The 27596-nt window shown below is 34.9% G+C and overlaps 1 protein-coding gene across 1 annotated transcript in view; it reads right to left on the reverse strand.

The window, feature by feature from the left end:
- The window catches only part of LOC106879726 (tumor protein 63), a 287201-nt gene extending 283293 nt beyond the window's left edge, over nucleotides 1-3908 (reverse strand). Inside the window, exon 1 of the mRNA XM_052972114.2 lies at nucleotides 3245-3908. Within this exon, the coding sequence (XP_052828074.1) occupies nucleotides 3245-3490 (246 nt within the window). The 5' untranslated portion in view covers nucleotides 3491-3908. The remainder of the gene's footprint in view (nucleotides 1-3244) is intronic.
- Nucleotides 3909-27596: the final 23688 nt, after the last annotated feature.

Here is a 27596-nt window from a genome sequence, read left to right on the forward strand (position 1 = left end):
GAGTTGCAGGAGATTCCAAAGTCGTCTGAATGCTGTGGTTGAAGCCAATGGCAATTTTACTGAATAAATTTACTCTTTAGTATTTCAAGATAGTTTTATGTAATTTTGATAAATATATTTGTTAAAATGAGATGTCAGTATTATTTTCATTTTTGCGTAATTTAGACAAAAGTTTATTCACAGAACCATATATATATATATATATATATATATATATATATATATATAATTATTCAATATTAACAGTTTTGTATAAGAAAACCAATAGAATTTATACAAGGCTGTAAAAGAAGTGCTCAAACTAGTTGAGACAAAAGTACAAAGTTAATTGCAGAATAAAACCATTAGGTCATCGACTCAAAAGGCCACAGCCCACCAATGACCACACATAAGGAATACAGCATAAACCACAAAACCAAATTAGCAAAGGGAAGTCAAAATTTTTTATACATAAGAATAAAATCGATTAAAAATATAATAGAATAACATAAACTGCAATTAAAAAGTTGATTAAAAATATTATAGACCGGTACAGATATAGTGGAATAAATATATATATCATCATCATCATCATCGTTTAACGTCTGCTTTCCATGCTAGCATGGGTTGGACGACTTGACTGAGGACTGGTGAAACCGGATGGCAACACCAGGCTCCAATCTAAATTTGGCAGAGTTTCTACAGCTGGATGCCCTTCCTAACGCCAACCACTCAGAGAAAAAATAATTTAGAGAAAAAAAAAATGTAATAATAATAATACATAGGGAAACGTAGTAAAATAGTTCATTCGTTGAGGTTAATGGCTAATAAAAGAAGTTAAATTGTACGAAAGTTCATTACTTCCCTCATGACAGCAAATTTAACAGGTAAAATCCAATTTCGAAATTCATACACAGGAATACCGAAGTACACGGGACGACATAATAGCAGAACATCCAATGTGTAACAAAGTAAAATCCATATTTCACCATCAGCATTATTTAAGTCCAAGAAAATCAAGGCACACACATTAAACCAACATCCAGCAGGTAACATCGGTAAAGACAATCCATAATTTAACATCATTTACAATGGATTACAAATATAGGTCGGAATACAAACACAAAACACCTATGGCCATTTCGCGGGTATATCACCATATTTAGAGCAAAATAGAGCACAAACTAGTGATAACCCCCTCTTCAGGGTAAAGAAACACATACAAACATCAACTAAGGCACTAGTAAAAAGAAATTATAATTATGAGAGCAAGCTTAAATAAATAATTAATATGGACTAGCCCAAAAAAAAAAAAAAAAATTCTAATTTTTAGTATACCCTTTAGAATAGTCAGGCAGGTTTGGTAACTAAATAAAACTACTAGGTTTCAAATCCAACGTAAGCTATGATAATAAATAAATACTACCATTGTATCCATATTTTTATTATTATTTTTATATCAATATTTTTGTCTTTTTATTTTTATTTCTATCATTACTATTATTATCACCATTACTACCATTATTACCACTACTAATACTATTATTTTTGTTCTTATTTTTATTTTTATATAGTTTTAGGAAGGTGGAGGAAAATTTATGATTGCAAAAAGGGATTACCTTGATAAACTTATTCAAGGTTTTCGGCCCAAAAGACCTAAGAATGGAAAGGGATTCCCTAATGCATAATAAACACTTGCTAATATTAGCCTTAAATTGGGGGGTTCTAGATAAGATTGCCCATTCAAGATAGTACTTCTTATTCCTCCTCTTGAGGTCATGCAGGTAAGAGGCGAGTGTTGTGGAATTATTTTATTTCTCATTAGAAAAAGAACTCATGTGCGCCCTATATCTGGCTTTAAAATTCACTGAACTTCCAATATAAAACTTATTTTGTTTGTCCTCGTCTCTAACTACGCATTTGTACACTACGTTTGTGGACAAACAAAGTCCGCTGAGAGGACATAAAGAAGGGTCCCTACAATTACATATATATATATATATATATATATATATATATATATATATATATATATATACATACATACACTATAGTCTTCAAGATTAATTGTCTACCAAATCCACTGAGGTTTGGTCGGTTTGGGGTTATTGTAGAAGACACTTGCATAAGATGTCACGTAGTGGCACTAAACCTGAAATCATGTGGTTGGGAAGCAAACTTCTTAACCACACAATCAGATCTGTGCCTATACGATGCCTACACCTACAAACATATATAAAGATTATGCACACACACACACACACACATGAAAACACACACAATGGTTTTAAAATAGATAAAGCATGTCCTTGAGCTTCAAAAGAAGCAACTAAAAGACTTAAAGACACAAAGTGCACCCAACCATAAGAGAATTCTCCAGAAACTCTGTCTAGCCTATGCCAGTATGTCAAGGTGAGCATAGGGCTAAAGCAATGGTAATGTGCACATGTGTGTGTGTGTGTGTCTTATGCATAAAATTAGTCTAAGTGATAAAATAATTAACTGAGTAGCAATTGTGAAGTTTCAGCTTTATTTAAATATAATTTACACTGTTTATACTGAGCCCTTGTCTCTATCCACTGTAAATAGTTATAAGCTTCTAATCTCCCCAGGGATAGAAGATGGATGCTCTTACCTAATAAAAGTCCAGAAGACTAGAAAGTAATCAGATCAATTCCTCTTTCCCTGCCTATGGAGAAATAAAATCAGTAGTAATCACATTGTTTACTCTTCATAGTAATGCGTATTTCACAAGCTACACCTTACATTTCAAATTATCTAAAGTAGTACATAAATTTATAAACTACAGTTATCACTTGTATAAAAGCAAATGTATGCTTTTCATGTCACAATATATATTATAAATATTTAATACTGATGTTAATAACTATTTTTAAACTATTCTAGGTGCAGGAGTGGTTCTGTGGTAAGTAGCTTGCTTACTAATCACATGGTTCCAGGTTCAGTCCCACTGCATGGCACATTGGGCTAGTGTCTTCTACTATAGCCACGGGCTGACCAAAGCCTTGTGAGTGGATTTTACTTGACAACCAATGCTGGTATGTTTACGTACCCGTAACTTAACAGTTTGGCAAAAGAGACTGATAGAATAAGTACTAGGCTTACAAAGAATAAATCCTGGGGTCAATTTGCTCAACTAAAAGTGGTGCCCCAGCATGCCCACAGTCGAATAACTGAAACAAGTAAAAGAATATTCTGATAACTCTTAAAATTAGAAATAATCATTGGCAAAGATTTTACTCACCCTTTGTGAGGAAAGACTTTGTAGGAGATCATAAGGCAATTTATTAGCAGCGGATCCATGTAAATAGTTATTTTGTGACTCATGTTGTGAATTATTTTCTTCTGACCGTTGGTGTTGCTCTTGTTTATGACAGTCTGAAGACATAGTTTCCTTTGTTAAATCCATACCTCTTGATGCTGACATAGCAAGTCTAGATAAAATTCCTTCGACTTTAGAACTTTTTTTACCAACCACAAAATCATTCATCCTTAGTAAAAGGGAATTTTCCTTATTTTTTAAAAATTTTTGTTGGTTTTTTTAATGTGAACTTTCTCAATTTTTCAATAAATCATTTTGCTTCTGTAATTTCCACATAAACAGAAACAGCAATTAAACTAATGAATCTAACTAATGATTTTTGTTTTTTTTTACTTGCTTGTCTTGTTAGATTTCTTGTAATAGTCCATTCCAGTTAATCTCCATTGAAAAGTATGCATTAAATCTGATAATCTTAGCCATAATCCTGATAAAGTTAAGTAAATGACTGTAGTTGAAGTTTCATAAAATTATGGTTTCAGCATTTGATTATTACAGAATATACTATTCACTAACTATGAAAAATTGTTAACTTTTACTTCAAACAAATCTTTAGGTTTTTACAGTAGAAATACAATAACTGATATGCGACTATCAAAACAACAGGACTTAAGAAATGTAGATATAATAAGATAAACTAGAAGTAATGCAAACATTTTTTTAATAGCCAAAGGTCCAACATATAAGAAGACAAAGCTTTCAAGTGCTATTGACATTGATGATAATTTGCACAAATCAGCAAGATATCCACTCATAAATTGATAATCACATAGTTTCAGATATGGTGTGTATATACAACAATCCCAATTTTTACTTCAAATAATCACAACCATAGAATGCTATCTTGTAACCTTATATTTATTATCTCAAAGCAAAGATTTTAATAATTTTCTGATAAGAAAGAAAAATACTGTCTAAATAACAAAAATATTTGTAAATGTATGAGAAAAGTCAAATATAATTAACACAAAATTTATCCCGTTTGAGTTTTCAAAAAGCCAACTCCCTAATAATTCAGTCAGTTGGAAAACACTATCTTCTATATGTGTACATATATTTCTAAAATACTGAAGTTTTGATCTTCAATTTTTTTTTTTCAAATATATCAGTATCTACTCTTGTTTTCTTTCAGTTAAAATTATGTCAAAAATCATATTTGCCTACCATCTTTTAAATTAATAAAATAAGTAACAGTAACAAACTGTTCAAGTAATTTTACATCCTCTCCTACAAGAAGAAATGAATATTATTTTGAATGTCCTTTAAATTAAGATTTTCATAGTTTTCTGGTAATAATAAATTTAATTATCTGAAAAGAAATAGTGACAAAAAGAGAACCTAACAATACATAACAGCTAGTTGAGTAAAATCAGAAACTTGAAAAAATGCATTAAATAGCCATGCTACATGGCAGTGAAACATGGGCCGTGACTGCTGAGGACATGCATAAGCTTGCAAGGAATGAAGCCAGTATGCTCTGCTGAATGTGTAATGTCAGTGTGCATACACGACAGAGTGTAAGCACCCTGAGAGAAAAGTTGGATTTAAGAAGCATCAGATGTGGCATGCAAGAGAGACAACCTGGCACTTCACATCACAAGTTATAAACAGATCACATCCAATGACCACCTACACAATGAAATAAAGATGCAAAAGGAGAAAGGCCACCAGGACATGCAAAGAGCACAATTTACCATAGTAAATTCCAACCCTCACTGTTCCTGAAACTACTCAAAAAAATCACATCTAAACAACCAGATATCCTAAAAAATCCTATCATTTCCACTCAACCGAGACACATAAACATAAATAAATGCAGTATCAATAATCCCATAGGCTCCAGGCATTGTGCTAGGATATACACCACCAATGATAAGTGCAGAGGAAGGGTCTACTGTATCTTCCACCAGAATTTACAGGTATACAGAGCTATGAGGAGAGCCTCTGTCTGGTTATTTTATCTGCTAGAAATAGTAACCAAATTTTCAAGTCACATTGCCTGTCTAAATAACATATTTATCTTTTAAAAAAGGAAACACACTGGATAGTGTAGTCCCTGATATATACATGTAAAAAAAAAAAGATATGATAATGGTTGCAATATCTTTGACCATAGGCCTGCTTAATCAAGGCTGACTTCAGATTAAGTAACAGGCATACTGAACTAGACTGGACAGTAAACAGAAAACATGTCTAGAGTGTTACAGTGAATCCCATTTGATTTACAGCTGCATGTCAGAGTGTGAATTATGAGCCTCAGTTAGGCAAAGACATGATAAATCCAGAACAACATATCTGTAGGCTGAGTCTAGTTGCTTGGCCTGTTACATGTATACCATCTCTACTTGATCAGAGCTGACTTTTATCTACACAGCTTGGTAGAGATGAAAGGTACAGTTGACCCACCAGAGTACGGACCTAGAACTAACATGAAATAAATACTGTGAAGAAACTGAATCTGGAATTCTTACTGCTTGGGCTGTTTGCACTACTCTCAATACATATGATATTAGTGTTGTGTAATATATAAAGGTTTATTTAAATATCACAAATAAGAGCTTGACGGTTATTTATATTTATATAATTTTGAGTATAAATAAGTTGTTTATTATTATTGATGTATTGTAATAACATGTGAAATATCATGGTTATTTAATATAATAATATTGTAATGTTCATTGTTTTGTTATTTAATAATATTTATTATGTTAATTCTTGTATATTATATATTTAAATATATTGCTATTAAAATAAAAATAAAATGTCAATATTGATTTGTTGTATAATATTTTAGAATAATAGGTAATATTAGTTGAATATTAGTAAGTCAGTAACAAAAATTTGTCAAAACATGCAATTGGTATTTTCAAACTTCTGGATTCATTTCATTTCACGATTTTCTTGCAAAAAGAAGAGTAACTAACAAAATACTGAAAGGATTAAAAATAAGAATAGAGAAAGATCTCAAAAATTAAATAACTCATTTTATCTCATTACTCTTCACTACTGCCATCATTATGATCAGGATGAAAATTGACTGCTACTTGACAGCTTTCTGCAGGTTAGCTGTTTACACAGAAGTAGTGGTGCACAATTTCGATTTTTTTTTTTTAAACAAGCAGATCCACAACTGTAATAATGGCAAATCTTTACAGCCTAATTAATTCTAGAATTGAACCAAAATTAATTTGTTGTTCCCAACTTAGTAAGCTTAATTGTGCAGGCTAAATCCATACATTAAACTGTCAAAACTGGAGAGTCTCAAGATTTTAGCTTTTAATTAAAGCGCTACAGTATTTTGTTTTTCTAATGGAAATAAATATAAAAATAAAACATCCAATAGAAAATGTTTAAGCCTTTATTTTCACTCTAAATCTAGAGTGAGACCCACAATAGAATATTATTCTCACACTTGGAATGGTGGTGCTGCTGCACATAGACATTCAAGACTGCATTTAGAAAAGGGCTACCTGACTGATTGTCATAAAGTTACTTAAAGATATGCTGCTCCACCTTCTGACCCACAAGCATATTGTCTCTTCTCTGCCTTTTCTACTGCTGCTATAATGGCCTGTTCCTCAGAGCGGGATGGGCTCATGTCATCTACACTCAGACATTCCCAACCCACTTTCTCCTCTCATCTCTCTCTTGCTGCATCCAACCCCACTCAGGCTCTGCACTAATCACTATACCCAGGCCTTCCTTCTCTAAATGTGAACCTTCTGAACCCCTCCCTATTCATCTCTTACATGCGGGTTCAAAAGGAATACTAACAGCATCAATATCATTGGTCCAGAAGGAACCAATGATATTAATACTGCTCCTTACATTAGATCCAGCAAATATGAAAACAGGAATGTAAATAAATGTTAATTAACAAACTATATTGAAATTTCTGTCCTCATATCTGACTTTAGTGCAGAATCTGATGTGCCAATCAATGCATTATTCTGTGTGATATTGAAACCTATCACTGTTTAGCTGGTTCCTGAAGGTACTGCATCCCATCATAAGGTGGCTGGCAATAAAAGATGGAATTTGAACTCACAATAGAAAGAGCCTGAGCAGATGCCAATTCACATACTATAAAACCCATACAAATATCAGAAGGTATCACATTTTGAAATACGTACATATCCATGACTCAAGAAGGTATAAAAGTAAAAATATGGGACTTAAAAACAATCAAATGATATACTGATCAATATCTACTGAAAGATGAAATTTATAATCACATTTTTATTTGTAGACTAAATTTTAATTGAAAATGTTTCTAGAAACAGTAGAGATCTCACAAATCACATACGTGATTTATTAATTATGTGGAGTTACAATTAGATCCTTCTATAATATAATGGGGTGGAAATTGATCCACCTGGATCAATTTGAACTCCTTATCAGTATAAGTTTTGTTTTGACTCAGGATTTAAGTAGTAATTCAAGTATTAGTTAGTCACAGCTGCCAACTGTCACTCCTATGTAAATAAACCTTACTTCTGACAAACTGTCTATGATACACAGCATTCTACTTGATTTGAAAGGTTAAGCTGGACTTTTTCCATTTTTTTATTATGATAATTTTTACATGAAAGAAGATGGGTCTATTTTCATGATAAATGCCATCAGTGCAATAAAAACAATAGATAATCATCAATTATAATACAAATCCTTTAGCTAAACAAGTACTAATACTTGGACTTCAAATTTTGAATTAGGTGGTCAAAATTCTTTTTTTATAAGCTTACTAGAAATCAATACTAACATTATATTTAATTATTTCAAATGCATCTTGTATCAGTTTTAATGATGATGCCTAGTAAGATGATAAAGCAGACAAAAATTATACAGTTAATTTTTTTGCATGAATACAGTGTTTCAGGTTATTCATTAATGTAGTTAGCCCTAGAAAACATATAATCAGATCATACATTTCCATGTATGCAAATTATATGTCAGGTTCTAGTAAATCCATTCTGGTAATTTCACTGTATTGTATTGCTTGTTTTATGATTCAATCCATTTTGGGAACAGACTATTTAGGATGGAAGTAGCTCTGAATGAGAACTGATACTTTGAGTCTCCTCTTTAGTACTGGTGTCAGGATGAAGTGCACCCATAAAGTGGTTGGTGATGGGAAGGGCATCCCAGCCATAGAAAAGATGTGAAACAAGTAAATTATTTTTGTTACCATTATTCTTGTTACTATGTTATTAGTAAGGTTATCTTAACTGCTAGAAATTGAAAATATTTTTCTGATGCAAGGAATAACCTATACCACAAGAGATAAGATTTCTGCAAGCTATAGTGAAAGCATCCTGTCTAAGAAAGCAGTAATTGTGAATAAACTTTTACATGACAGGGATGAGAGCTCTGACATGGGCTCTGTATGTTGCATTGAAAACAACACCTAAGAGAGCAGCAACACCAAATGATATACATATAGAAGAGACACTTTAGCCCTATCAGACAATCTCTCTAATGCAGGTTGCACAAAAATATGCATTCAGTCCACGTTGTGAAGTGATTTGTAATAGGAAAGGTACTCAGTAGCAAAAACCAGCCCTAAACCAAAAGAGAAATCAAATTAAAAAAATCTTAATTGTATATACAACAGGGCTAACACCATTAGTGCTGCATGTGGTAGTAGGAACACAGATGAGAGGTTTTGGCCAAGCATGAGAATCCATCAGTCATCATGGTACAAACTCTCAAATGTACAAAATAAACCAAAATATCATCAGAGACTCCTCATCACTGTGTGGTACAAAATCAGAACAATGGAGCACGAATGAGCCATAAGATATGAAGAGGAATTAAATGAAATGTACCAGAGAAAAGTCTCAGCTGATATAGACATGTGATGCATATACAGAATGAAAGTTGGGTAAAGGAATGCCTAACAACTAAAGTGGAAGGAACCTACAGGAAAAGGTGGTCAAAGAAAGCATGGGTAAAAAGAAAGAAAACTGACCTTAGGAGTCCAAACTTCATGAAGGAGATTACAAAGTACTGTAACAAGTGGTGAGACACTGTGCTGGAAAAAATTAATTCAACTTGTATAAACATCAGAAAACAGATATATTGCAATAAGAAATCAATATACACATACTTAAGTATTTATAGTTATGTGCATATGTGCATGTGTGTATCTGCATGAGTGTATGTGTATGAGCATGTGTACATATGTGCATGTACGTGTGTGTCTGCATATGTGTGTATATCACAGTTATGGCAGAAACATTTGAAAGACCAAAGCTGAGAGCAAAAAACAAATCACCTTAAGCAAGTTATAAAACAGAGAAAACATAGTATGTGTAGATTGGTAATAGTTACCCCTCATTTGTTGTAGAGGCTGCAAAAACAATAGGGAGGTGTATATAGAAACAAAAATGTATGCTTCAATGTTGACTAAAAGAACTTGAAGATTCAAAGATTCCCCAGGAAGCATTAAGTGTTGCTTGATACTGTTTGAGGGATCAATATCATCAGAAGATTCAAAATCAGCAGTTAGCACAGAGAGCATCCACAATGTAGATTATGCTGAATGTATAGAAGAGGAAATGTGAAAGTAAAGATGTGTCTTTGGTCCACTTCTTGCCATGAAGTACTAGCCTTAAAACCCCTTGGAATTAGGAAAGTATTTACACTAACCTAGAACTTATTTATCAATACTGTAGGATGTAAATAATGTTAAATGTATTATGTGAACTGTGGACAGAGAAGTACAAAACTAAATACCTTAAGTCAAGTGCTATATCATTTCTTCCTTTCACTGCCTTCGTGGGTTTCAAGATCTTGATTAAAAGAAAAAAAAATGTAACTAAAATGTTTCTTATTTAGTATGTGAGTAAGTCATGTGTTTTCTGGCAGTTGAGTCATAGATTATGCAGTAAGGTTGAGTTACCTTCACAAAATATTCAACTTTATTAATATGTCATGAATTATAAGACAGTAGTGCTGTTAGTTTAATGAAACTGCTAGCATTGTTGGAGAATACTGCAGGGGAAAGGTAGTATTCACCAGAGTATGTAGTTAGAAGTAAAGAGAGCAAAATATTTTTTTTTTAAGTAGTTGGCTTATATGAGCCAACTAAAGCTACGAAGAAGAAAAGAGGGTGAAAAAAAAGTTTATGGCTATTCTTATGACAAGTAAAAATACTATGCTGCCCGAAAACACTATACTACCAATATGTCCCACCATTTACATTTTCTTTTAACATTCTTGACAGGCAATGTAAACACTTATTTAGCAAGATTTTAATGAATGAAATTAGTGGATAGGTGTACAGAGTGATCAACATTTTATTTTCAGAACTCTATGGAAAGAATGTAGGTAAGAAAATGAAATAAGCAGTGATATTTCCCATCTTATGACTACACGAATTTGTCCTTTCTTCGAGATATGTTTCTTTAACCCAATTTGATTATGTTATTTTTTTTTGACATGTACTAAGGAGCTTGATTGCATATTCGTCTTCATTTTCTTCTTAATAGGATGGTTCCTCCTATTCATTTTAAAATTGGTGGCATTTAACATTGTCAACTTGTGAATGCTTAAATGCCTATTTTTTGCATCACCAGTGCACTAATATATCTAACAGTAATACTTAACAAAAATCTTTAAAACAACTGCTTTACAATTGCAAAAATATAATATATAGATACTTGCCAACTTACAACCACCCCTAGTTACAACAATCAAGTTAATATGCATAAAATGTAAAAAAAAAAAAAAAGTCAAATACTTTTGCATGTTGTTCAAGAGTTAGTATCTTCCAGTAAAGCATCACATTATCTTTTTATTTCTGTCACACTACAGTAGTCATATTACAAATATTTTACTTAGCTTCCAGATTTACTAATGTCAAAGATATGTAAAAAAGATTTTTCCATTTACTAAAATAAGTAAAGGAAGTCACTTTATTTGGTCTTAAAATAAAAAGACTTAACCAACAAGAACAAAAGTAAAAAGTGATTGCTATACACATAATCTGCAATTGCTCCAGTTAATGATTTTCATTGTTCTTAAGAATAAAGAAAATTTTCAAGTAGAATATAAAGTTTGGCATCTCCAAAATATAAAGAAATTGTTGATGTTCAGGAAAGAACAGACAAAAAAACCTACTAAAAATTCAAGCTAAGACTAAAAGTATTTGGGGACTTTGAAGAAACAGAATATTAACTACAAATAATACCTCTGAGTGAACAAGACTGCTTTCAGACACTGGAAAAGAGAGTCCTTGTGAATTTCCAACCCCATCCCTTTTTTTTTTAGGGAAGAGGCTAGAATACAGTCATGGGCCTCCCCCTGGACCCCTGATGCAAGAACTGACTGAACTCTTTTAGACTGACTACAAGGAAAAGCATTCAAGCAAGTAATGGATTGGTCAATCATTTCAAAAACAAAAAAAAATTGTCTGAAAATTAAAGAAAGCAAAAATATAATAATGCATTAAAGGAGATAAAATTATGAAATACAGTACATCGTAGTAATGCATCTAAAGATACTCCCACTCCACCCCTGTATAGAAATGGTCACTATGAATAGGTCTTCAGATTACATGCATACTGATTTACAATCAGTTGATCAGAAGAGAACCCAAACTTGGAGCAGCTTATTTTTCTTTGCGTCATTTTTTTTTATGTTTGCTTTTTTTCCACTTTAGTAACTGCTGTAATCGACAAAATTTTTTTAAATAAAACATAAGAGAATTTCTTATAAGAGTTCTATAACTTTCTAGAAATAGAGGACAAGTAAATACAATATGAAACAACTAATAAAACTAAGATTATATTGTCCCAAAATTAAAGTGGTAAGCATTTAATGAGTAAAACTTAAAATAACATGAACACAAGAAAGTGAGAGTTGGTAGTGAAAGAGTATAAATGCCAACTAGTCAAGATAAAATAAGTCATTTTTAGAAACTGAAAATTAACCACTAAACAGTAACATTAAATTTTTTTTTTTTTTTAATCAGAGGTAAGATCATATTGTCTCACAAAATTATCTGAACAAGATTTGATAAACAATTCCATTACAGTAAATATGAAACTGCCCAACACTCATCTTGAGATTATCTCAAAAGAATAAGTTCATATTATTCTTTTCTATATAAAAGCTACCAGTGTTTTTGTTTTTCTTTCACCCATTTTACAACTAATTGAAGAGATGGAAGGAATAGAATATATCACAAACTATTCATTGTCAAGCAGTCATTGGAACATACAATACTAATAGAATGTTAGCTTAATTATGAAGTATATATTATTTCCCAAGCAAATTGTTTTATCCTGCCTACATAATAAAAAAAAATAGCAATGTTGTTGATAAAAATAAATCATAAATTAGCATTTTTATAACAATGGTGGATTGTCCAATAGAAGTGTGCTAAGATTTGAGCCTTATAGGTCTTAGTATTTAGTTATCAAAGGCAGCGAGCTGGCAGAATCGTTAGCATGCCAGGCAAAATGCCTAGCAACATTTCATCCATCTTTATGTTCTGATCTCAAATGCTACCGAGTCAGCTTTGTCTTTTATCCCTTCAGGGTTGATAAAATAAGTACCAGTTGAGCACTGAGGTTGATCTAATTGACTTAGCCCCTCTCCCAAAACTGCTGAGCTAGTGTCAAAATTTGAAACCAATACTTAGTTATCTCTCTTTAGATTCTGGATTCATATTCTACTGAGATTGACTGCTTTTCATCCTTCTGAGATCATCATCATCATTTAAACCTCAATTTTCTGTTAGCATGGGTTGGACAGTTTCACAGGAGCTGGTCAGCTGAAGAGCTTCCCAGGCTCCAAGTCTGTTTTGGCATGGATGCCCTTCCTAATGTCATTAAAATAAATTACAAGTATGTACTGAGATCGATTCAATGTCTATACCTCTTTCTCACAATTTTCTGATTTTGTGCCAAAACAAAAAATCAAAATTGTTCACAAGCAACAGAAGTGAACTGCTTCACTTGTAGAATATTTCTTAACTTGCATGGTAAGTAATACTGTAAGTATATTTTGTAAGCTATTTCATGCCATTTAACATTTTCAATGCATCTGAAGTAGACATGAATATCACAATATACCAGTGGTCTCACTCCTGGGCAAGAAACCAATGCTGTCATTATATTTTGATTCAAACTTGAAAACAAAATATTTACTTAATAGATTTTTGTTCACCTGATATAGCATATTTTTTGATCTGCTATATCAGGTAAACTCTGATATAACAGATCGATGACAAAGGCATTCCAGCCATGATCATTCCATCAATGTGTATATCAGAACTACAATGTCCAGTATATCATTTGTTCTGAGGGTGATTTTGCCTGTCTAGTGATCACAATGAGGTTTCTTCACATGCTAATTTTCTAACGCTGTATTTGTAATGCTATTCATCCTGATCTATCTTCTAAATCGGATTCACTCTCTCATGATCATCGTGTGGCTTCTTTGTCTCTTTTCTCTAAGTATTCTCATGGACATTGTTCTGCTGAGCTCTCTTCTCTGGTTCCTCCTTTAAGAACTTATCAGCAATCAACTAAACTTGCATCCAGTCCTCATCAATATACTGTGCAACCTCCCAAGTGTCATAAAGCACTTTACAATACCAGTTTCTTCTCTCACACCTCTGAACTTTGGAATTCCCTTCCACAGTCTTGTTTTCCTCTTCAATATGACCTCCAGTCTTTTAAGTCTAATGTACATCGTCACCTATTGACTTCTGTCTAGTGTCCATTTTATTCTAGTAGCTCTTGCATTTTCAGTGGTCTAAGGACCTTATAATGAGCAAATGCTTTAAAACAATAAAAAAAAAAACAGTTTCTCATATTTTGGTGAGGTTACTCTCAAACATCTTGTAGTGATCTTATCTACTATAGAGCTATTTAGGTAAGTAAAGATTTCTAGGGTCAGTAAAATATGTACTATTAATACACTGTGGTTAATTTAGTCAACTATATTCCTATTTGATTAAGAGAAATCCTACATATCTAATTTTCTATGTATGCATGCACACACACACACACACACACACACACACACACACACACACACACACAAAGTTATGGTGCTTATCTACCATATAGCAAATAAGACAAACAATTAAATAAACCATGGGTTTTTTTTTCCATTAAATGTTGCAATTCTTCATAAACTCTATATAGCAAATTATGTTTCAGTTGCTCACTAGCTTGCAAAATTTTAATTTTTAATGTAACCATCCATCTGTTTCATTTATTATTTCCCAACATGAGATTTTAATGCTTTACCACACACAATGTGCTCAATCACCTTAAAACAAAAACTTACAGGATTACATTTTAGATTATAAAAGAGTAGAAAAAGTAAAGTGTGACCTTCATCCTTTTCCCAAGGACATTAGCAATGTTAATAAAAGCAATTCTGACTGGCTTTTGATCAAAATCACCAGTAACTGTATCTTCAATATTTATCACCTGAATAAACCACATAGCATAGAGCTTGCATTACACATTTAATATTTAATACAGAAATTTCTATTAAATCATGTTTAGATAATTATGCAGTTCAGGTAGACAAAATGGTTGCAGGTGTCTATTAATAATAAAGAATATTTTTCTGACTATAAGGTAAGCAATATCTATGACTGGTAATACAGTAATTTAGGATGGTAATTTTGGTGTTTAAGACCATAGTAAGTATTAGGTATTGATTTCTTCTAAAAGATATTGTGTGAGGCTTTTCAAAATCATTGAAGCTTTGTGAGCATTAGCGTTAAAATTATCACATGGCATTAGTCCTTTTGTTTCAAGAAAAAAGTCAATGTGATGATAAGAATGAGGACATAACATTTATAATGCAGACTAATACTCTATTTGATAATGTAAGAGAGCTTTCAGAGTATTGTTGTACAAAAACAAAAGAAATCTTTTATGGCAAAGGAAAAGTACCTACAGATATTCTTAACAATGAAAAGGAATCTTACTTTTTAATCTATTTTGCTGGGGCTCTATTAAGTGATGAGAATGTAAACAAACCAACACCATTTGGGGACAAACACATAGATATGTAGACACACACACACACCACAGGTTTCTTTCAGTTTCCATCTATCAAATCCATTCACAAGACTTTGGTTTGTCAGGGATTACAATAGAAGACACCTATCTAAGGAGCCATGTGGTTGGAAAGCAAACTTCTTACCGCACAGCCACACTTGCACCTACATATGCATATATAAACATATATACACACATATACATATATATACACACACAAACATATTTATCATCATCATCATCATCATCATCACTTAACATCCATGCTTGTATGGACTGGACAATCTAACAGCATCCAATGTGTCCAATGTCTGCTTTGGCAGGGTTTTTATGGCTGGATGCCTCTCCTAATGCCAACCATTTCACAGTGTCCACACTGTGCTTTTTACATGCCACCTGCAATGTTAAAGTCACTATGTGGTTCACGTGACTATGAACCCTAGGGAAAGTAGAGGGGTCAGCTTCACACTAGAGGACGAGGGGATTATTACGAGGTGGAGCTGAGCAGGTTCCTACAGAGGTATTTGTATGGTTACTCACATCTAGTAGCAGAGTAGAGGAGAAAGAGAAAATGATTAGAAGAGCTCACAAGAGATAAATAATGGTGATGAGGTGTCCAGGAAACCCCACAAGGAACAAGCTGAGTAAAAGTGAGTTTGCAAGATAATATAGGAAGTGGGTATGGAAAGCCTGACTGCCAAAATGGATAGAATTGAAAGATGGATGAACAAAGAAAGCATGAGCCAGGGAACATAGAAGGATGTAGAAGAGAGAGTGGTTAGGTGTACTGGGTGTATGCACCCAGTACACTTTGTAAAGTGGTTGGCAAATCAAGCAGAGAGACAAGGTTTATTTTATTTTCATTTGTTAGGAAGATACTTTCACTCTTAATCTGGTAAATATTTTTCATTTCCATGAGATCCTGAAATAGAATTAAATACCCACAAATGTCCCTAAGTTGATAAGGTTGCAAAGTAGTGCTAAGTACAGTTCCTCATCGCCTTGAACAATTTCATTTATTTTACACAAATTTCGCTTTTCAAATGTTCACATTCACAAGACTTGATCTTAAGAACTATTTTATCAAATTCTTTATATGGACCTTCAGAGATTTGATGGTAAAACAGTTATTCTTTATATAATTTTCTGAACCAAGGTGGTACTGATATTTATCGTTTATGGCATTAAATTTGCATTTTTTCATTTCTTTTGTTTGTTTTTTTTTTAATAAATTTCATAACTATTCTTTGTCTTAATCTTTATTCTTTAACTTTTAAGAAATACAGTAACTTCTTTACGTGTTGTTTGTTCTGATCAAGCAACCCTAAATTAAAAGGTGCATACTCACAGAAGTGTGCTCCCTCCAGATTGTTTCCTCATGACTTTCAGAAAAATGGGAATTTTATTATGAAACTTTCTACAAACACCTTTCAGATACTATAGATAATGATTATATCAGAATTTAATGTGGAAAACAATGATGGGCACGCACACATACATCAACAAAAATGAAACTTAAAATTTTGAAAAAATAAAGTTTTAGTATGTATGTGTGCACTCACCAATTTTGTGACTCAAAGTGACATTGATCTTTATCGTTTATGACATTAATTTTTTTATATTAAATTTTGATATAATTATAATCTACCCCATCTGAATGATATTTGTAGAAAATTTCATTAAAAAAATCCATTTTCTTGGAAGTTATCAAGAAACAAAATCGGCGGGCACGTTTCTGTCTTCTAAGAGTCTCCAGAACTATATTATGCACCAGTGATTTCCAACCTGGGGTCCGCAAAGGTAGTATCGGGGGTTCGTGAACTAAATTCAAAATTTCGAAGGTGAAAGTAAAAAATACGTACACCCGGTGTTTAAGGTTAAGGTTTTTGTTACACAGAAAACGGGTGGTGTACGTATTCTTTACCCCCGCCAATTTCATATATATATATATGGGAGAATATACAAATAATAACAACAGACGAGGACAGGTGGTGTAAATAACAAAAGTATATATTAGTATGACGCTCGGGAATACGGAAAGTCTTTGACGTTTCGAGCTACGCTCTTCAACAGAAAGAATACGGAGACAAGGAGAAAAACACGGAGAAAAAAAATTGAATAGTGTTCAGTCAACGGTCAATCATAATATATATATATATATATATATATATATATATATATATATATATATATATATATATATATATGCGAGTAAAAATAAATACAAAAAAGGTGGGGTTTTTTTGTATGATTGTGTATAGAGGAATATATTATTTTGCTTAAAAGAGTTCCAACACTGTCTGTTTTTTATGTTTTATTTATATTCCTGCAGAACTAATGTGGGGTATAGAATATGGAATATACAATATATAATATGATATACAATATACAATATAAAATAAAATAACATAAAAATGGATGGCACCATGAAAGAAAGTATTGAATGTAGATGAAATATTGAGTGTTCAATATAAAGGATCAAATATATAAATATAAATATATATATATAAAGGCGACTCGAGTTTCAGGGCTATTTCCCTTCGTCATGGCCGGTATGACAGACTATATATATATAAGAATAAGCATATTAAAAGGGTTCTGTGGGAAAACTCATTTAAAGGCGACCTTACGTTACTAAGTCCCAAAGCTGTCACTTAAACCACGTGTGTTTATTTACATCACATCGGCCTTTTCCGTAAATGGGTGTTAGGGTTAGGGAATTCTGTCCCTAACCCTAAAACCCCTTTACGGAAAAGGCCGATGTGATGTAAATAAACACACGTGGTTTAAATGACAGCTTTGGAACTGGTAATGTAAGATCGTCTCATTTAAATAAAAGCGTTGGGAACCACTGTTACATACCAATGGTGCACCTGCGATCAAATAAAAAAATTACCTACGCAATTTGTATGAAAAATGCAAGAGTTACTAGGTACTACTAAAGCAGCGCGGACCCGAACGCGCAGTCGCGCGTCCGCGCCAGCTAGTCGTGAGTGGTCGATCCTAACCCTAACCCTATTCCTAGCCCTAACCCTAAACACGTATTCATTTGCACACGCGGGTTAGGGATAGGGTTAGGGTTAGGATCGACCACTCAAGACTAGCTAGCGCGGATGCGCGACTGCGCGTTCGGGTCCGCGCTGCTTTAGTAGTACCGAGTTACTAATGGATTTCGCATGAAAAATGTTCAAAAAAATATTTTAAGATTAAAAATTCATAAAACAGAATTGTAGAGAACACTAATTATTTAGTTTTGGTAATTGTATTTGTGGCTAAGGCAGTAAGCTGGCAGAATTGTTAGAACGTCGGGTAAAAATGCTTAGCGGCATTTTGTCCGTCTTTATGTTCTGACTTCAAATTCAGCCAAGGTCAACTTTGCCTTTCATCCCTTTCAGGGTCGATGATCGTATAGTGTGTTTATGTGTTTAAAGTTTCAGTTCGGATGGCACCTTACTCACTCGCACCTTGGCCACACGTTTGCCGCAGTACGAAGGCAAGAGCACCCATTCCTCTGTCCTTATTGCCTCTGTGGAGTGCTTTATTGGTTCCTCCTCCGTTGTGAAGCGCACCTCCACAGTGGCGTATCTCCTCCCTACACTGATTACATGATCGTATAGTGTGTTTAAAGTTTGAGAACTGTATGCATCTGAGGTGGAGAAGGTTTGAGTTTCTATTTAATGTTGTCTTTTCATATTTTCAAGTCATTGAAAAACAAACGCACTATACGATCATGTAATTAGTATGCGTGCGCGCAACGACCGGAAGTTGTAATGGACTAGTATCGAAGGATCGCCAAAATTATTATTCGATAATCAAAAGTTAAAATTTTACTGAAACATAAATTTTTTTTCAAAAATAAAATCTGTCTTTCATCAAAACTTACCGCGTAAACTTTTCGGAAACTCTTAAATATCGATGTAGACATTGCTGAAGAAATTAACGAAGGCATACAATGTCAAATACTAAGCACAACATGTTCATGAAATGAAATAGAATCAGTTTGCTTTGAAGAAGGGAAGTTTTACATGTCCTTGCCTTATAATGTCGATTCTTCTTTCAATATCTTCCATGTCGTCCAGAGATGTATTTTGAATGACTTACAAAATATGGATAGAAAAGCATAACCGCTAAAATATTTAAAGAAATATTGCCAGAATCTGGGGTATTTCTGAAATATTTGCCAGCGAATTGTTTCCATTCTTTCAAAAATTTCAACGGTCTTTGAACAAGAAACAAAATTTGTAACAGACGATCTTTTACCTAAGAATGTTAAAGGGTTTGCTGGGAAAATTATGTTTTAAAACTATTTTTAATTTCAAAAATTAAATTTATTAAATTCGAGGCGATGTTTCATTTCATTATTCAAAAGGTGAAATTAATGAAGCTGGTAGACATTGGCATAAAATAAAAGCAATATAATTAATGTTCGGTAGTATTCGACTAAACTCGATCATGAAATGAAACTACAAGAGTAATTCTTTGAGATGTAATGTTTATTTCGAAATTATTTTTAAGAATTCGCTGATTATTTTATACCATAACTATTCGTAATAATTGTAGATAACATTATTAACATTGTTGATTTGACTGAAGGGAATTATAATGTTGGGGATGTTTCTATTAATACACTGAATATTGAAAGTGCAATTAGTTTTCCTTTTGCTTCGTTGGACATCGATTTGTATCAGTTTTATTTCATTTCAAAGAAAAATATTTATTTCTCTTTTGTTCTTCTGACTAGTTTCACACAAATTACAATCTCATCTGACTTCAGTAGTTTTACTTTTTCTATCATAAAACGAAACCTTGCCAATTTGATAATAGTGGCATTAGTAATTGCAAATAAAATTATTTCAGATAGTTATTGGTTATTTTTCTCTTTTTTTAGGAACTTTCTACATCAGTAGAACCTGATTGAAATATGTTGGAGCTTATCTCCTTGGGGTTCGATATTAAATACTGTGTATTCTTATAAAGAAGTAATAGCAAAATAGCTGAAGTAACATTTTTGATTATCGATATCATTTCTAAAAATTATATAAATTACTGAGGTTTTGGACGCAAATATACAAGTGTCCCTCCTTACAATCACTCTTACTTTGTTTTCCTCATAATTCCCTGAAAAAGGAATTTTTAAAATGAAATTTACTATAAATACGTTTCAGAAGGTGTTGATTACGATTATATCACAATTTGTTTTCACATAAAGTTTTGAGAGGGTAGAGAAGTTTTGAATAATTCACACTCTTCGACCTTGTTTCCTCCTACGTTTTGATGAAGTTGTTTACAATTACGTTGAAGAAAATATTTTTGAGGACTATTCCTTCGGGAATTTGATACGGGAATTTTTTTTTTTTTTTTAATAAAGAAATTTTCTAGACCTATGCCATGCCAAAAAACTATACCAATAAATACCTCTGATAATTAGCTTTCTTCCAACTATACCAATACCTCTGGACAATAACATTTGATGAAAAAAAAATATCCATTTAATAAATTCTTGAAGGGAGAGAGTAGAATAGTCTTCTTCAGTAATTTTTTAAAACATAATTGCATTCTAATTTATTAAAATGTATGAGGAAACAAAGTCAAGGTGCATGAAATATCCCCACCATCCTTTTTGTTTTTTCACATTAAATTCTGATATGATCATAATCGGTGCTACTTTAGTGTGCGGTCTACTGCAGTATTCGAATTTTGTGTGCAGTCTACAACAGTATCCTGTCTACACTGTAAAATTACTTTTAGCATGCAGTCTACTTTTTCTTACCCTTTTCTGTATGTCCATTACGAAAAAAACCACCAGCTTTAAAATCTCACACAAAGTCAAATTGCAGTGCAACCTGTTGTTGATGCCCGTATAATGAAAAAAAACCGGTTACCGTTCCAAATAGAACGCGAAGTTTGACTCCCTTTTCGAGGACAGTGAAATGTAGGCTGGTATTCTCCACTTCTGTCACGTTTTCGTTTTTCTTGCATAACACTACCACATCGATGACAAGGGTCTGCTTCTTGTGATGTATCCAGAAGATTGTTTTCTTGTAAAAATGCAACTGCTGTTTTCTCTGTAAAAATTATATGTCTATAGAAATCCTTTAACAGCATTGTAATGGTTAAAATTAACTCAGGTTAAGAGGGTAAGAAAAGGTAGATCGCACGCCTAAAAGTAATTTCACAGCATAGACAGGATACTGCAGTAGACCGCATGCTAAAGTAGCACCTCACAATCTCCAATGCTTGAAACATATTTGTAGATAGTTTCATTAAAAAAAAGTCGGTGGCACACAAGTACAAGTACTAGTACTGGTGGCACACAATAAGCACCATTCTTGCCCATCCCCCGTGAAACCATCTAACCCATGCCAGCATGGAAAACAGACGTTAAACGATGATGATGATGATGTAAAATAACACCGTAGACAGAAACAAGTTCAGCTGATTCCTCTTTTACTATCCACAGAGAAATTGTTTAAAACACAGACGTTTATAGCTTTCCAGTGAGTTTACACACACACACATTGTTGACTGAAGTCCAGAGATATATTTTGTTATATAGTATTAGATTAGATATAGTAAAAGATTGATACAGGAATTGTATTTTGAAAAAATTTTGATGTCTATTTACTGCACACATATGCATGCAGACACACACAAACACACATATTAATCCCAGATATACCAATGCAATTTCGTATTTTTATGCTTGTCTTCACTGATAGTGGATAAGGTTGCTGTCATATGAGTTAAGTGTCCCTAACAAATAACAAGCACTCGGAGAGCACAAACCTCTACCATGGCAACACCAATGTCATCTCAATGATTAGCTGGAGATGATTTTTTAAATGAGAATATCTGAAATAAACTCGACTGTTCTCACAAACGAGAATACTAAAAACGAACTTGACCTCTCAAAAGTTAAGTAAAAAAACAGGAAAAATAATCCAGAATCCTTGTCCAGTACTGGATCGATCCCAAAAATCTAATCAGTTTGTACCAGTCATGAGGCCAAACATCCCTGAAGGTTTCATCCGATTCCATCCAGCAGTTCTTGAGATATCCTGTCCATGGACAAACAAACAAACATAACTGAAAACAATACCTCTGCCTCATATGAACAACACAATAACTGAGGATAATATATTTTCCAGGTTAACTATCCCTACCATCAAAATTTGTGACCTCATAGCTAAGTTAAAAATGAAAAGTAATAACTCCTAAATTTTTGACTATTTTTAACTGTATTCATACCTTGTGTATAAAAGAAATATAATGCTAACTATTCTGAAAAGATTAATAGAAGCAGTTTAAAAATAAAACTAATAATGAAGTGATGACTTTCTTGGTTAACAAATGTTTCACTATGCTGCAATGACCTTGTCACCATATCTGATCTTTCTCTCCGTAAAAATAAACTTTTTAATTCAATCAATCAATCTACCTAAGAAAGATATTCATTATATTTAACATCTAGCTATTTATCTCTATAGTTACTAGAAAACAACATGACACCCAATTATAGTTACATATACACAATGCACATATTCACATACATACACACACACACATATCATCATCATCATTGTTTAACATCCATATTCTATGCTGGTATGGGTTGGACATCTTGGCAGGATCAGATAAGTCCTGGACTGCATCATGTTCCCATGTCTGATTTGGCATGGTTTCTATGGCCGGATGCCCTTCTTAATGCCAACCACTTTTATTAGGTGCACTGTTTTGTGGTACCAGTGTGAGTGAGGTCATCATGTAACTCACAAGTCATAGCCCATGCTTCACTTCCACATAGCTTAGCTATACACACACAGGTACATCATCATCATCATCATCGTTTAACGTCCGCTTTCCATACTAGCATGGGTTGGACGACTTGACTGAGGACTGGTGAAACCGAATGGTAACACCAGGCTCCAATCTAAATTTGGCAGAGTTTCTACAGCTGGATGCCCTTCCTAACGCCAACCACTCAGAGAGTGTGTAGGTGCTTTTACGTGTCACCTGCACGAAGGCCAGTCAGGCGATGCTGGCAACGGCCACACTCGAAATGGTGTCTTTTATGTGCCACCCGCACAAGCCAGTCCAGGGGCACTGGCAACGATCTCACTCGAAAATCCTACGGGAGCCAGTCAGGCGGTACTGGCAACGGCCACGCTCAAAATGGTGCATCTCATGTGCCACCCGCACAAGAGCCAGTCCAGGGGCACTGGCAACGATCTTACTTGGCTTGCCAGGTCTTCTCACGCACAGCACATTTCCAAAGGTCTCGGTCAGTAGTCATCGCCTCGGTGAGCCCAATGTACGAAGGTCTTGCCTCACCACCTCAGCCCAGGTCTTCCTGGGCCTACCTCTTCCACGGGTTCCCTTAACTGTTAGGGTGTGGCACTTTTTCACGCAGCTCTCCTCATCCATTCTCACCACATGTCCATACCAGCGCAATCGTCTCTCTTGCACACCACAACTGATGCTTCTAATGTTCAGCTTTTCTCTCAAGATACTTACACTCTGACGGGTATTCACATTGACATTACACATCCAACGGAGCATACTGGCTTCATTCCTTGCGAGCTTACGCATGTCCTCAGCAGTTACAGCCCATGTTTCACTGCCATGTAGCATGGCTGTTCGTACACATGCGTCATACAGTCTGCTTTTACTCTGAGTGAGAGTCCCTTTGTCGCCAGCAGGGGTAAGAGCTCTCTAAACTTTGCCCAGGCTATTCTTATTCTAGCAGCTACACTTTCAGCGCACCCCCCCCCCTACTAACTTGGTCGCCCAGATAGCGGAAGCTATCGACTACCTCTAGTTTTTCACCCTGGAATGAGATAGAAGTTGTTTCCTGTTTGTTTACATCTGCCACAAACAAAAACTAACTTCTTAGTTAACCTGCCTTTGATGTTGCTGCACCTCTTATGTGTCCATAGCTTGCACCGGGTACATCTTATAGAGTTACTACCTACTCTTTTTCTACATACTGAGCAGGGCCATCTACCTGAAGGGGTTTGTGTTTTATCTACCTTCCTACTTATTAGGATTTTGGTTTTAGCTAGGTTGACTCTAAGGCCCTTCAATTCTAGACCTTGCTTCCACACCTGAAACTTCTCCTCTAGTTCTGATAGTGACTCCGCAATTAGGGCAAGGTCATCAGCATAGAGGAGCTCCCAGGGGCAACCTGTCATGAACTCCTCTGTGATTGCCTGGAGGACTATGATAAATAAGAGGGGGCTGAGGACGGAACCTTGGTGGACCCCTACCTCTACCCGGAATTCATTGCTGTACTCATTTCCAGCCCTCACCTTACTGGCAGCATATCTGTACATGGCTCGCACAGCTCTCACTAAGCATTCTTCTATCCCAAGTTTCCTCATTGACCACCAGATAAGGGATCGGGGGACCCTGTCAAAGGCTTTCTCCATGTCAACGAAAGCCAGGTACAGAGGTTTATCCTTGGCTAGGTATTTCTCCTGCAGCTGTCTTACTAGAAATAAGGCATCAGTAGTGCTTTTACCTGGCACGAACCCAAACTGCATCTCATCTAAATTGCTTCGCTCCCTAATTAGTTGGGCTATGACCCTCTCTGTAACTTTCATAACCTGATCTAACAGCTTGATGCCTCTGTAATTATTTGTATCTAAAGCGTCACCTTTACCTTTGTAGCAGTTGACTATGATGCTGCTACACCAGTCATTGGGTATGACTCCTTCGTGTATCACCTGGTTCGTAATACGGGTGACTAGGCTATAGCTAACACTGCCAGATATTTTGAGCATCTCTGCAGTGATTCCTGATGGGCCGGGGGCTTTCCCGGTCTTCATACTCTTAATTGCTTTATCTACCCTGGTACTATCAACTCGGATAGCTGGTCCCTCTATTGAGTCGACATACGGCAGGCTCTCTTCCTCCCATTCATTCTCTTTATTAAGCAATCTATCATAGTGGCATCTCCAGACCTCTTTCTTTGCATCCTCATTTAGTGCAAGCATACCATCATCCATGCGAACACATTTCTCTCCTACGACATCATTATTTTCTCTCCTACACTGTCTTGCAACACGAAATACCTCGAGTCTTTGGTCCTCACGGCGCAGAACATTGATAAATCTTTTCTTATCTGCTTCCCTTCTGGCTAAATAAACCTGTCGCCTAGCCTCCCTTCTGGCACATTGGTACAATTCCCTGCTACCACCGTTCTTCCAGTCCTTCCAAGCCTGTTTCTTTTGTCTAATAGCCCTGTCTACCTCCTTGTTCCACCACCACGTTACTCTGGGTCGAGAGGGGACCTTACACCACCCACAGATCTGGTCGGTGGCTTTCAACAGGTTGTCCCGCAGAAATCTCCAATTGTCTTCCACGTTGTATGATGCTATATCCCCTTCTATTTCGTTAAATGCTTCAAGTAACTTGTCTCTAAGTCTCTGTCCATTTGCAGGGTCTTTAAGCTTCCACACCCTTCTCCTCCAAGCCGGTCTAATTCTGGGCACCCATTTTGCCTTGATCCCAAAGTCGCTAACTACTAATCTATGTTGTGGGGTACATTCTTCACCAGGGTAGGTTTTGGCATTTATAAGCCGCCCTCTTTCCCTATTTCTGGCGAGGATGTAGTCGATGTATATATATATATATATATATATATATATATACGTGTGCATGTGTGTATGTATATATGTATATATGTATATGTATACATGCCAGCATAGAAAACAGACATTAAACGATGATGATGATAATGATGATTACTCAACAGAGTGTAAGTACCTTGAGAGAAAAGTTAGACCTAAGAAGCATCAGTTGTACAAGAGAGATGATTGCGCTGGTATGGACATGTGGTACGAATGGCTTAGGATAGCTGTGTGAAAAAGTGCCACACCCTAGCGGTTGAGGGAACCTGTAGAAGAGGTAGACTCAGGAAGACCTGGGATGAGGTGGTGAAGCACGACCTTCGAACTTTAGGCCTCTCCGAGGCAATGATTAGTGACTGAGACCTTTGGAAATATGCAGTACGTGAGAAGACCCGGCAAGCCAAGTAAGAGCATAATCTGTGGCCTCTGCCAGAAGTGTAGCCAGCTCACTTATTCATATCTTTACTTCATTGGACACTAAACTCTGCTTACGAACCATATTCGATGACTGGCACCTGTGCCAGTGGAGCACTAACAGCACTGTCTGAGTGTGATCATTGCCAGAGCAGCTGTCTGTCTTCCGTGCTAGTGGCCCGTAAATAGCACCATTTGAGCGTGATCATTACCAGCATCGCCTTACTGGCACTTGTGCTGGTGGCACATTAGAAAATCATTCGAGCGAGGTCATTGCCAGTGCCGCTGGACTGGCTCCTGTGCAGGTGGCACGTAAAAAACACCATTTTGAGCGTGGCCGTTGCTAGTACTGTGTGACTGGCCCTCGTGCCAGTGGCATGTAAAAGTACCCACTACACTCTCGGAGTGGTTGGCATTAGGAAGGGCATCCAACTGTAGAAACTCTGCCAGATCAGATTGGAGCCTGGTGCAGCCATCCGGTTCACCAATCCTCAGTCAAATCGTCCAACCCATGCTAGCATGGAAAGCGGACGTTAAATGATGATGATGATGATGATAAACATACACACTTACACACACATACATACATACATGCATACATACATACATACATACATACATACATACATACATACATACATACATACATAAATACATACATACAAGTATATATATACTTACATATACCTTTTGGAGATTACCAGAATCTATCATGCACCTTAATGTTTCTCGTGAGAGGTTAAAGGTGAAAATGTAAAAAAACGTCATTATATCTATGTGAACTGAGTGGTAAAGGATTTCTATAAAGCATTTGAAAAGGTTAATTAGACAAATCTTTTTTTATTATTTATGTTTTTATAATCTGATATTGTCAGTTCTGTGTGTCGTGTGAGAAGTATTTATGTTATGTTGAATAAGGAATCTCATTAAAGCTCATACATAGACCAAACATAAAATAACTCCCATTTGGCAGGTTATATTCAGATAAAAAAAAAAATAACAGTCACCTGATCAACATCATCATTTAATGTCTGCTTACCATACTGGCATGAATTGGGCAGTTTGACAGGAACTGGCAAACCGGATGACTGCACCAAACTCTACTGTTTATTTGGCATGGATTCTGTGGCTGGGTGTCCTTCATAATGCTAACCACTCGGCTGAGTGTTCCGGGTGTTTTTTACATGGCATCAGTAC

Source organism: Octopus bimaculoides, chromosome 12 (assembly GCF_046866305.1).
Source record: "Octopus bimaculoides isolate indiv1 chromosome 12, ASM4686630v1, whole genome shotgun sequence".
In the NCBI taxonomy this organism is placed as follows: Eukaryota; Metazoa; Mollusca; class Cephalopoda; order Octopoda; family Octopodidae; genus Octopus; species Octopus bimaculoides.